This window comes from Drosophila teissieri, chromosome 3R (genome assembly GCF_016746235.2).
Source record: "Drosophila teissieri strain GT53w chromosome 3R, Prin_Dtei_1.1, whole genome shotgun sequence".
Lineage (NCBI taxonomy): Eukaryota > Metazoa > Arthropoda > Insecta > Diptera > Drosophilidae > Drosophila > Drosophila teissieri.
The window spans coordinates 11,618,468-11,630,990 of NC_053032.1; the positions used below are offsets into that span (position 1 = coordinate 11,618,468).

The following is a 12,523-nucleotide window of genomic DNA, read 5'->3' on the forward strand; positions in this document are numbered from 1 at the left end:
TTATTTAATTAAGAGGTTTTCTACTTCACACTGCATTTGTTCTTGATGTGCTGCAGGGATCCAATGACATTTCCATTTCCGACTCCATTCAGAGACGAGAAGGCACTGCCCTATCTGCCAAAGCCAGCTGTGCAGTAAAGGGGAGAAATCATAGTTCATAGTTCCCAGCAACTCAAGCCGACAAAAGCTAAAGCTACAGCAGATCTACCAAATCCAAAACGAAAACCCTTTTTTCGCTCCGCTCCGTTTCGACTCGCACTCCAGTCCGCCCAGATGGATATGCACTATCAGTACAAGAAGGACCACTCGTTCGACAAGCGCCGCAACGAAGGCGACAAGATCCGGCGCAAGTATCCGGACCGCGTGCCCGTGATCGTGGAGAAGGCGCCGAAGACCCGCTACGCGGAGCTGGACAAGAAGAAGTACCTGGTGCCGGCCGACCTGACGGTGGGCCAGTTCTACTTCCTCATCCGGAAGCGCATCAACCTGCGTCCCGACGACGCCCTCTTCTTCTTCGTGAACAATGTGATTCCTCCGACTTCGGCCACCATGGGAGCACTGTACCAGGAGCACTTCGACAAGGACTACTTCCTCTACATTTCCTATACCGATGAGAACGTCTACGGACGTCAGTAGACTCGGGCTTGCCCCGCGTAATTGCTTTGGCGGTCGGTTGAGTTTCAATTGTCACTTTTTGCCAATGGCACTCACTCACCCAATAAAGAATGACTGCTCCTAGCCAGCTAACCAGCAGTCAACCAGCAGCCAACGTCGTCATCATGGCTCACGCTGGGTTAACTAATAATTACCGCAGTATGTGCTTCCCCTGCCTCGGAAGTGGGTGCATAGCATTCGCTAATCCCTTGCCCCTGGTCTCGCCGCTGCCTGGAAAGAACCACCATTAATTGAAGCGCTCAAAAAGCATTTAGTGAATTCACTGCTTCGGCTTAATTATAATTCACAAATCGATAGCCGAGAAGGTTTGCCTAAGCTCACTAATTGGTGAAAATATGAGACATGAAACCAGTTTGAATCGGGCAAAAGTGTGCTCCAAAGGCATGCAATACAATAAAATTCGAAAGCACTTGGATCAACAAGTGGGTTTGCGTAGTGCTGAAAGGAAAAGCCATGTGGTTGCACAAACATGTGGACACCGTGTCCATGGATTAGCGTAGGAAATTTTTATATCATAATTAAAAATTGATTTCATTTCTGTTTTATTCCATCAGACTCCCACAACTTGCAAACCCTTTGATATACAGCTTTTGTTTAGCATACTAATCTACAGGTGCCGTGTGCTCCGAAAATCTTCCAGATGTTATATGGGACAAGTAAATATGAGTTAAATTCAAAATTGGAAAGTTCAATAATCAAATTGGCAGTATTCTGATAATGGTTCGAATGAAAAAGTTATTGAGTTATTGAGAGATTACGAACTGCGTATATTTTCCGCAACTGATTACTTCACATGACTTACGTAAAGATTGTAAAAATAGAAGCTCAAATAACGAATATCTAAGGTTAAACAAGACTTCACAGATACCTGTCGACACACAACTCACTGTGAAATGGAGCGGAATTGATATAGACATTTAATAATATTCTGTTATACATTTTAATTTGGCTTGAGATTTGCATATCATGTTATTTACAAATGCGAACAGCTACTAATTGACTAGATAATCCAAAGCGATTCTACGCCAGAAACAAACGTATCACTGTGCCCGGCAGTCCACGTAGTGACGAAACGTGTGAGTGTGCGAGGCGCACTAAGGATACGATCACAACGAAGGATACACCAATCGAAAGGAAACTCAATATCAAAGACGTTGCATTCAAAAATTATATGGTTTAGAAGACAAAGCGGTGAAAGTGTCAAAGTGAAAATGTGGCGAATTTTTATATTTTCATTTTAAATATGCATACCCCTTGAAATTCCCCAAATTTTAATATGCAACACATTTCCATAAAAATTAAAAAAAAAACGTTTAACAGTTATTAAGCAACAAAAAAAGCTTTATTTTAAATTCTGAACAACCCTTTTTGAAATGCTTTATTTACTTTTCAAGCGTAAAAAATCCTTGTGTCAAACCATGTGCATTTTATTTTTATTTGGGGATAAATTCTGTTCGAGATTGAGGTACACTTATATGAAATCTAAAAATCCGAACTAAACTAATAAATTAAATTGTATTTTCTCACAAAATCATGTTTCGCCACAAAAGTTAATACTGTTTTGTTGTATGTTAGAATGCGACCGTCACTAGCTTATAACTCGTTGATACGTGTATTTGCTTTACAAATATTCACATACATACATCATAACAGTAACAGAGGCGCAAAACAAATTAGTCTATTGAACTAACAAATTAGTGAGATGCCGAAAATAAATGAGAAAACCCAGAAGATTTTCTGGTATTTATATTTGTCACCCAATCTACAATATAACACAACAAAAGGACAAAAAGCCTTAAGGGCTGCGGGGAGAGAGCTGAAACATTCTTTGGAACAAAGAAATTTGCGCTTAATTAGCAATGAAAATGAGCTTAATCGATTGCAGTTTTATTTTGGTTTCTGTGTTAAGCCGCAGTTACATAAAACGGGGATATACAATTCGGCGAGACATTCGCATATATAAATACAGTTTAAAAAATCGATAAATAAATTAAAAGTGGATTAAAAAGTGGCTCAAGCACGCCATGCCTCCAAGTTAACAGAAGGCAGATTGGAATCATCACAGCCAATCATTTGGTTGCTATAAAGAAATAAGCAAGTCACTAAGGGAATCGCACAGCTCATTTCACACTGCACTTACCCCGGATGATCAGCACGTACGAATGCGGCCAATGGCACTGCTTGAAGCGTCAGGCGGTCGGAGTTGTCGCACAACAGGCGGGCCAACGTTACCTTGCGAATTTCCTGCAGCTGCAGAGGATTGAATGCACCAGGATTAATCCCATTGTCGTACTCATAGTAGTAGCGATCGCCCTGCTTGAAGCGTGCAAACTGATCGGCTATGATCTCAGCAAAGGTCACTCCCACTACACCACCCTCGACTGCCTTCTCCAGCAGGCCACCCACCCACAGGTCAATGTCGTCGGGAGTGCGGTAAACGCGCGACAACTTCTGGGCAATCTATAATATAAAAATAAGTTGACTTCTGTCGAGCTATTGTTTAATTACTCACTTCAATGGGAAACTGCTCGAAGCTATGCAGTTTGGGTGCTCCCATCAATTCCAAGTAATCGTTGTAGCTACGCAGACCCTGGTCGCGGCCTCGCTGAATGTTAATGGCGGCTAGATCCAGGCCAAACGGATTGTCCCCGCGGAACAGAAAGCGACTGAGCTGCTCAAGGTAGAAGCGATTAGCAAACCACGTGAATTTAGTTAATGAAGGTTAATCCCTACTCCCTGGCTGATTGAGCTGTCCACCTGCTGCATGGGTTGGCTGTATAAAGTGCGCAGCATGTCGTCGTAAAACTCGCGCTTGCGCATCCGCGACGGATTGAACATCACATCAGGAATATTGACCACTTCATCGATGCGACCATGCTCCTGGCGGATGTGGAACTTGCCATCGACACTAGGAGCAAAAATATTATTAAAACCGAATTTTTGTGTGCAATAATCAAAAATGTGTTACCTGGAGTGGCCCATGCGATAGGCAGCACCCGAGAATTCGTTTGTGATAGCTGGATTCACGTTAATGTTGTAGTCATGTGCATAGCCCTGGTGAAGAGGCACCAAACGGAAGCGCTTCATCTGCTGTGGTCCAATTATAATGGGCAAGAACTCGTTGTAGGTGACATGCTGCATCTCGGCAATGACGATGCGTCGTGCTTCCTGGAAGAGCGTTTCATCACTTGCTGAAGGATTTAGTTCGTGTAGTGCGCCTGCTACACGATTGTGCTCCCGGGCCAGCAGTATTTGAAGGGTGATCAAGGATATGATCTGATTAGTTCGGCCATCTCCTAAATGTGGAAGTATGTAGCATCAGCAATAATGGAGATAAAAGAGTCTAAATTGTATTAAAACTAAGCTATGTGATTAGAAAGTGATTAATGAAATTATTGGTTACTAATTTCCTAATTTGACTATTTATAAATGCATTGTTTTACTGTGATTTACCCGAATGAAAACAGGACTTTCCGGCTTCCTCACTGGGACATGCGTTCTTGTCATTTGTCAAGGGCAGCAGATCACGCCCAAAATCATTCATCATTCGCAGACGACCCCCTCGGAATGCTCTCAAACTACGAGATGCTTCATCACTCGACCCATAGACCGGCGAGGCATCCACAAAGTGTGTCACCTTGGTCAGCTGCTTGCCGTAACTGAGTTGGCAGTCGGGACTAGGCACCAGGGACAATCTAACAAAGTTCAAACAACGCACTCCAAATGCTGCAAAGAACTCATCATCCGGCTCCACGTGGATCGGCATGCAGGCAAAGTGGCTTTGCTGAGGAGTGAGAGCTACTTTTCCCTCGGGAGAGCAGCATTGAACCAGGCTGCCATCCTCGAGACGGATTGAAGAAGTTTGTGAAATATCATGTGCCTGAAAAATTAATGTTAAATTTCTTAGTTCACTGGTTTATTGTGTTTTCCGTATAAAATGTATAGATCCGTCTGATTTCTATAGTAAGCTTCGTCTACTGAAGGGACTTGTGTACTTGATTACTTACCAGGACCTGTCCGAACTGCATCACCATGAGATTGTACATAGGATGAGGACGATCAACGTCCGAGAGCAGAGTTCGTGAGATTTTACGAGCGCCCAAGAGCGGAGTACCGTCAGAAGAGTGAGCACGCGGTGTCCAGATACCATCTTCATAGGCGGGTGGCAGCATGCGCTCCATCGGTTGACCAGCAGCACCCCACAGCGATCTCTGTGGTTCCGGATTATTGCATGTGCCATCCATGCTGCGATAAACAGAACGAATATTGCCGCACACTGGAGGCGGCTGGCAATGGTGTGCCAACGGAGTCTCCGTGAACTTGATGGGTACATTGTTGGTAATGAAATCTTCTACGGGCACTTGCTCCTTCTTGCCAAACAATTGGGTGGTCATCACTTGTTCGATGGCACTGTTCGAAATGGCGAAATTGTGAAGGTCATCCTTGGCCGTCGAATGGAAAACCAGGCCATGGGCAAAGTCGGGAAAGCCACGGCGTACCGGAATCTGCGCAATTCCATGCATCAAATGCTCGAAATTGCGACGAGCTTCGTCCAAAACTGCGGGTGACAGAATGGTGGGAAATCCGGATCGGCGCTCCTTGGAAGAGATCTCCGGCTTGGGAGCTGTGTGATTCTGTCCAGTTTCGCAGCAATAACCGAATTTTCCCGCAGGCAGATCGCAAATCTGAGGCTTTTCATGGATTTCCATGCGAACGTGGGCGGGACACTGGATTTGGGGCACGCATTTTATACCATCGCTGCAGGGAAGACATTTTTTCAGCAGGCCACTGCTCGCTACACAGAAAAATAAAATGTGTACGATAGACGATGTAAAAGCAATTTGTTCGGTTAATATACATATCAAAATTGTTCTAAAAAAAATTTTAAATACTTTATAAAAACAAAAATGTTTATTTTATATTATATTTAAATATATATTTTATTTATTATTTAACTCAATAAATATGAACTGGTTTTAAGCAGTTTTTTTTTCAGTGTAGATCAATTAACCGTAACTTTTATTCACTGAGAGCGGACAAGTACCGTTTTACCCTTAACGCCATTTTTAAAATTGCCGAGATAGTCAAATTATATTACTAAACGTACATACATATTTACATATGTAAATAATATTCACCTTTTTCGGGTTTCTTAGAAGATTCAGTGGAAGTGGACTCTGGAGCAGGAGTCTGTAAATCAGGAACTTCATCAAAACGATTTTGGCGGATAGAAAATGCTGCCGCCTGCAACTCGCCGAGTTGTGTTACAAGTAGCAGCAACGAAATAAATAAAATGCGACTCATTATGCCTTTAATGAAACATTTGTTGCCTTATAATAAAAATAAAACTGGCAAGCTCAACCTAATCGTGTTAAATTGAACTTAAAATGCCGCCATTTTCAACTCGATACCAGGAATACTCGATATCAAAGCAAGCAGTGTACTGTAATTACCAGTACATTGTGCTGTAGATGTTACTAACATTTTACTGTTAAGCGCAACTTCTGCGCAAGTGCACTAAAAATATGTTTAAAATATATTATTTTCTTTATTATTTGTATCATTGTGGAAAAGAAGCAGAGCGAACAAACAGAAGAATAAAAACATTATATTACTCAAATTATAGAATTTGGCTTTTACTATTTGATCAGAATAGGCGGCTTTTCGAAATTTCCATCGATGTATCTTGTGGACTGCAAATAAAACTTACCTAGATCTAACTTCTTTTAACTACACAGTCTGGATACTTTGAATGAGATTCTGGGATTTCCTTTTTTGGTTGACATACTTGACCTATTAATTAAAGTATTTTAAAAACTTAAAAGTAGAAATCAGCGTGCATGTATAAGTAACAAGGGTAACTATTTCTGGATTAATTACGCTGATGTGTAAATGTAATATTTAATTTAAATTTGCAAATGTTTTGGTATCGATAACTTGGCAAAAAAAACTATCAATCTGAAATCTAGTGGTGGAAAAAACTATGGTATCAACTTTGAAAATTGTATTTTATTTTGAGAACATTATAATTTTTAATCTTAATAAACTATTGTCGTCGCCATTGAACAACACAGAAGTTTTAATCTTCTTTAACAACTTTTCATTGATGTATTTATAAGCCGGAAGAGCTGGCACCAAAAAAAACCTTCTAGTTTATATATTTTAATTCTTCACTTGCTTTTATTTGCAAAATTGACAAATATAGCATTTAAAGTTTCGTTTCCGTTAAAAGTGCCGCAAAAAAGATGGCGTCTCAGGGAACAAAAAATCGATACAAACTCATTTTTGCGTGGCACTCAACTATCGCTGATTTTGAAGCCATTGATTCCTAAAAAATTTAAGACTGAACCGGCGCCTTTGGTCAATGCTCAGAAAAATGATGTCCAATGCAATGAGGATAGTTAATAAAGAAAAATATTATAGAATATAGCTAAGGCGATTAAATTTCGCGCAAGAGCTATCGGGAGCTATCGAAACGAGTGTATCGCAGTGCCAATTACTCTACGTATCGATACTATCGTGCGTGCTACCCGCTCTAATCTTGTACAGGCTCGCTTCTTCGTCATGCTGCGAATTTGTTCGAAAAATAAGTGAAATACAGCGCATTAATAGTGAAAAGTATGTGCAGCCTGTGCAGGGCCCAACTGGCGATCAGCCGCGTGTGATAGTGGCCGCCGCAGCAGCGTTTTGGCAGCGCCCCAGCCTGGCGAAAAACCATCGAAAAAAAGAAGAGAAAAAGAACGCCAGGCGCAGACAGACAAGACTTGCATACACTACTACTTGAATCGTTTCATTTCGTTCCGTTCGTATACCGAGTTTGCTGCCCTGTCCCTGTCTTCTCACGCGAGTTCGTTTTTAGTATATATAGCCAGTCTGTGGACGGTCGTCAATGCGTGAATATTCTTCTATGTGTAAGTGGTGTGCGTGTATGTAGATTTCTGGTTAAGAAAAGTCCCAAAAAACCAAAGCGCCCCGCAAAATATATATTGAGTCTTCTTGGCCCAACAACAAATCTGCCGCCGGACTTTCGCCCGAGGGCGAGTGAAAAATTCAGTTTCTCTCCTCTCGACGATGCACTTTGGGGGCTGTGTGAGTGTGTGTGCGAGTGAGTGCGTGTGTGTATACATATGCAAATGATTGGATGTCGAATCCTTGCATCATCATCATCATCTTCATAAACACTTGGCGAAAAACCGCAGGAAAACGCAAGCAACCGAAAAAAAGAGAGCCTCTCAAGACAACGGCAGCGGCCAAAAGTGAACGCGCAACAAACGCGGCCAAACAGGCGCGGCAATTATTTATAAATCTTAAGCGCTGGTCCCCCTCTCTCCCACCCACAAAAAAATAAGTTAAACAATTGTGAGATGATGCCCCCTTGGCCATTCCATTCCAGTGCTGTGTAAACGCGAAAAATCGGCATAGAAAATAATTACGAAAAAATCATTACTGTGCTGCCCGTTTCATTCGTTTCACACAGAAACTAATAAAGCGAGAGAGATAGAGAGAGTGAGCGAGCGAGCGAGAGCGCCGTATGCCTTTAGCCTGACTGGCGAGCAAGTGCAAGTGAGACGGAAAGGGATACGGCGTGTGCGTGTATAGCCGCCAAATGTGAAAAGAGAGAGCGAGAGCGCCAACGAGAGTGGCTGCGCTCAAACTGCGAGAGCGGTTGCGGCAGGGTTGTCAACGCACTACGATTTGCCCACCGTACGCGGCGGAAAATAAATTGTTGTGGTATTGGTGCTGCCTGTTCGAGTGAGCATGTGTGTGCGTGTGTTAGTAGCGGACTTTTCAATACACAACAGCCCACGAACGAGTACAAATTATTTATGTTTAACCCGCTCGATTTAGGCCCAGTGATATAGGACTGCCCCCTTTAATAAGCCAGACCCCCTTTGCCAAATGCTAATTCCCCGTTTTCGATAACTTGCAGCTAACATAACCTCAAACTCGCCGCTGCAGTCGTCGTCATCATCAGCGTCAGCGTTGTTGTTGTTGGTGGTTACCGGTGCTCCATCAGTAGCCGCCACACATCTGGGAAAATCCGATCCGGAAAATCTGGGAGATCGGGAGCAGCGCAGCCAGAAGCCGATGAGCAGCCATGAATGAAAAAATAAAGTCGCCGCAAACACAGCAGCAGCAGCAAGGTGGCGCTCCTGCCCCTGCTGCCACGCCCCCATCGGCAGCTCCTGGTGGCGCTACACCGCCCACCTCGGGCCCGCCTACGCCCAACAACAACAGCAACAACGGAAGTGATCCCAGCATCCAACAGCAACAACAAAATGTTGCCCCACATCCATATGGCGCACCACCGCCCCCAGGATCTGGTCCCGGAGGACCACCAGGACCGGATCCAGCTGCAGTCATGCACTATCATCATCTGCACCAGCAGCAACAGCAGCATCCGCCACCACCCCATATGCAGCAACAACAGCAGCACCACGGCGGACCTGCACCACCACCGCCCGGAGGAGCACCTGAGCATGCGCCCGGTGTCAAGGAGGAGTACGCTCACTTGCCGCCGCCCCATCCTCATCCGGCGTACGGTCGCTACCACGCCGATCCCAACATGGATCCCTACCGCTATGGCCAGCCGCTGCCAGGCGGAAAGCCTCCACAGCAACAGCAGCAACAGCCACATCCTCAACAGCAACCGCCGCAGCAACCGGGGCCGGGTGGCTCACCCAATCGTCCGCCGCAGCAGCGCTACATACCCGGCCAGCCGCCGCAGGGACCCACGCCAACGTTGAACTCTCTGCTTCAGTCCTCGAATCCGCCGCCCCCGCCGCAGCACCGCTACGCCAACACCTACGATCCCCAGCAAGCGGCCGCTTCGGCGGCAGCGGCTGCGGCGGCCCAGCAACAGCAGGCCGGTGGACCCCCACCACCAGGACACGGACCGCCGCCACCACAGCACCAGCCATCGCCGTACGGAGGGCAACAGGGCGGCTGGGCACCGCCACCAAGGCCCTACAGTCCGCAACTAGGACCGTCGCAGCAGTACAGGACACCACCACCGGTAAGTGAAAGTCAAAAAGGGGATACATGGGGATAACAAGGATATGGAATAATTGGTTTCATGGGATAGAAAAGTCGTAAATTGCAAGGTATATATAAAGGCAATAATATCATTGGAAATCTTAAAAATAATGTAAACTTAGAAAATACATTACATACTGGAAGATACTTTTTAAAGTCATCAGGAAAAAAGCAGTTGATGCTATCTCCTAACCAAACATGTTAAAAAAAAAAACTTTGTTTCAAATTATTACTTTGTATATAAATGAGATTTTTTTGAATTAGTTCGGTATTTCAATCCCAAAAAAAGGAATTAACCTATAATGCAGTGTTTATAGAGGGACTTGTGGTCGTAAATGTTTTTAGTTAACAGCTTCTGAAAAATAAGAAGTACGCTAAAGTCTCAGAGGCTCTAAAGGAGCTTCAATGCCTTTCAGGATAGAAACATTATGTGAAGGACTCAAAAAATGAAGTTTCTTTAACACAAGAACCATTTCGCTAAAATAATAATATTGAATGCTGTGATCTAGTTGTTGCAATATGTTTACCAGAAACCAAAGACAACCTTTTAAAGACTGAATACCGGGAATCTTATCGCCAGGGGTTTCCTTATGAATCTTTTTATTTTAGAGCTGTCTTGACATTGACACTGATTTTATTCCATCGACCCCAAACCCACACACACACATACACTTACTTACTGGAGTATTTCCATGTGCAGGCCTCCACGGCATGTGTTTCATGATGTTGTTGTTGTTGCGGTTGTCGCTGGTGGCTTTGTGCTAGCTATCTCCCTTCCCCAACCTCCTACTCCACCCACCCACTGCCCACTCATTCCACGGAGAGGGGCTCGTCACGTTTTGTGCACATGTATTCGTTCGGGAGTGTGACTGTGTGTGCGTGGGAGGGAGGCTGCAATATTTACTGTTACTTTTTAGGGTTTCGTCTTGGTCGCACTTCATTCAGTTCACTGAAGATTTGCCAAGTCCCACTCGAAGGAAAGAATATAAAAAGGGGCAGAAGCGGCAGACACACTGACACACATAACGTAAAAACATTGTACTCAGATTCCGCGCCTTTTTCGCCCGCCCCTCCCACTTGGTTCCGTGCTCCTCCTTTTCCTGCAGATAGCCCCATCCCCTTGAAAATTCGCTGTTTAAGTGCCGGGTGTTGTTGCTTTAGTTGTTCTTGCTGGGTGAAGCCGGGTGAGAGTGAGGGAGACGGACAGCAAAGAACCGGCACTTGCCGCCGCAAAACAATAATAACAAAAGGCCGCACCGCAACGGTAAAATAAGAAGACAGCGAAGAAGAAGCAGCGGAATAACAAAAAAGAGTTTCGTACACAAAAATGTTGAGGCATTCATTCACATTCTTTAGGGTTTTTAGGGTTTCCTCTTCCCTTCATGTCAACATTGCCAACGGGCTGTTGGCCTCGTGTCTGATTGGAATAATTTAATAGCTTATCACTGCATTGTTAGTGTTAAATGTTTAGAGACAGAATAAGTGGGAACCACTATCCAAAACTGCAAAAAATAGAAGGAATAGTAAACATAGTAATGAGTCTGATAAATATCAGTTGATATAACTACATAGTATCAAAAGCGAATGTACACATGTTTTCGTTAAAAACATTGAGTATATCATATTGAATAACTGCTTTACGGAACTTAAATAATACATTTATTTCGCTCGTGTAAAAATTATAATCCTGAACCATTGAACTAAAGGAAACATCACTCTGCAGATTAATAGTTTTATTAGATAAAAATTAATCTACTCTCATTTAACCGGTTGGTAATGTTTATAACTAGTAGTTCCTCTAGTTTTTTTTTACTTGTACTTTTCATACTTCGTTTCTGGTTTTGGGTTAAAAAACTGAAAGAATTGTCAAAGAGAGTCTCATTCATTGTAATCCCTGATATCAAGAACTTGTTATCAGTTGTGTCAAGCGATAAGTTGAAGTTGGTTTTTGGTTTGGTTTTTTTTCGCCTGGTTTATTGGCCCCAATGGAGAAGCACGTGATGTGATTTCACGTTTTGAATTAAACGGAAACCGGTTAATTGTTTCATTAGTGGGGTAGTGTGGTAGTTAGGGGGCTTACCCACAACCCAACCTACTCATATTTGTGGCCCGATTCCGTGTCTATGTAGTCATCGGTCTGCTTTTGGCATATTTGATGTCACTGCAGTAGGATCGATTGTTTTTGTACTTCATGAATGGTTTGGTTTGATGTGGTGCGGATGTAGATGCGATGTCTCGAATGCGAGTCAACGAACTTTGATGTCGACGATTAGGCAGAGAAATATAAACAAATCTATGTGTGAGCACACAAATCAAAGCGATCCGCTAGGGTTAGACATGTGCGATGCGATGTGATGCGACCTTCGAGAGCTTTTGTTTGTGGCTCAGTGTTGGTGTGTTTGCATGTGTAGGTAGTGCGAAATAAAAAAAAAGAGTGAAAAAAGAGTCTAGAAGCGCTGCTATCCAATGTCATGTGTTTGTTTGATTGTTTGCCTCGCTCGGCGGGCTTGTGTGCATAAACAAAGAAATCAAATTGCCGGCAGAGTGTGACTTACGCGTGCATGCAATAAATACATACATATACTCGCTTACATATACATACTTACGTACCAAGCATAGGTACAACCGAAACGGCAGCGGCAGCAGCAGCAGCAGCAGCAACAACAACAATGGCAAAGTAGGCACCGTAATCAAAGGCAATAACAGAGAAACTTGTTGTTGTCACAGCTGATTCTCCCTCCCTCTCTCTGTTTTGGGGTAGGAGAATCAGACGAAGGGGGCGGAGAAGGAGGAGGGGTTAGCCGGCAAGCTG

At 43.7% G+C, this 12,523-nt stretch overlaps 3 protein-coding genes across 5 annotated transcripts in view; 2 read left to right on the top strand and 1 right to left on the bottom strand.

The window, feature by feature from the left end:
- Positions 1–120: 120 nt before the first annotated feature.
- LOC122620486 (gamma-aminobutyric acid receptor-associated protein) lies at positions 121–805 on the top strand. The gene has a single exon (XM_043797970.1). The coding sequence runs from the start codon at positions 274–276 to the stop codon at positions 634–636; it is 363 nt and encodes a 120-aa protein (XP_043653905.1). The 5' UTR covers positions 121–273; the 3' UTR covers positions 637–805.
- Positions 806–2,528: 1,723 nt separating this feature from the next.
- On the bottom strand, positions 2,529–6,075 carry LOC122619969 (chorion peroxidase). The gene is made up of 8 exons (XM_043797209.1): positions 5,814–6,075; positions 4,683–5,470; positions 4,129–4,555; positions 3,644–3,971; positions 3,409–3,583; positions 3,188–3,346; positions 2,816–3,135; positions 2,529–2,755 (listed from the first exon to the last, which is right to left on the bottom strand). Exons 1-8 carry the CDS (start codon positions 5,977–5,979, stop codon positions 2,689–2,691), a joined length of 2,430 nt encoding a protein of 809 aa, XP_043653144.1. The 5' UTR covers positions 5,980–6,075; the 3' UTR covers positions 2,529–2,688.
- A 1,114-nt stretch (positions 6,076–7,189) lies between these two features.
- LOC122622007 (trithorax group protein osa) overlaps positions 7,190–12,523 on the top strand; it is a 29,219-nt gene continuing 23,885 nt past the window's right edge. For all 3 annotated transcript variants that reach the window (XM_043800096.1, XM_043800095.1, XM_043800097.1), the window contains exons 1-2: positions 7,190–7,586; positions 8,606–9,691. In XM_043800096.1, coding sequence (XP_043656031.1) covers positions 8,774–9,691 — 918 coding nt within the window. In that variant the 5' untranslated portion in view covers positions 7,190–7,586; positions 8,606–8,773. The remainder of the gene's footprint in view (positions 7,587–8,605; positions 9,692–12,523) is intronic.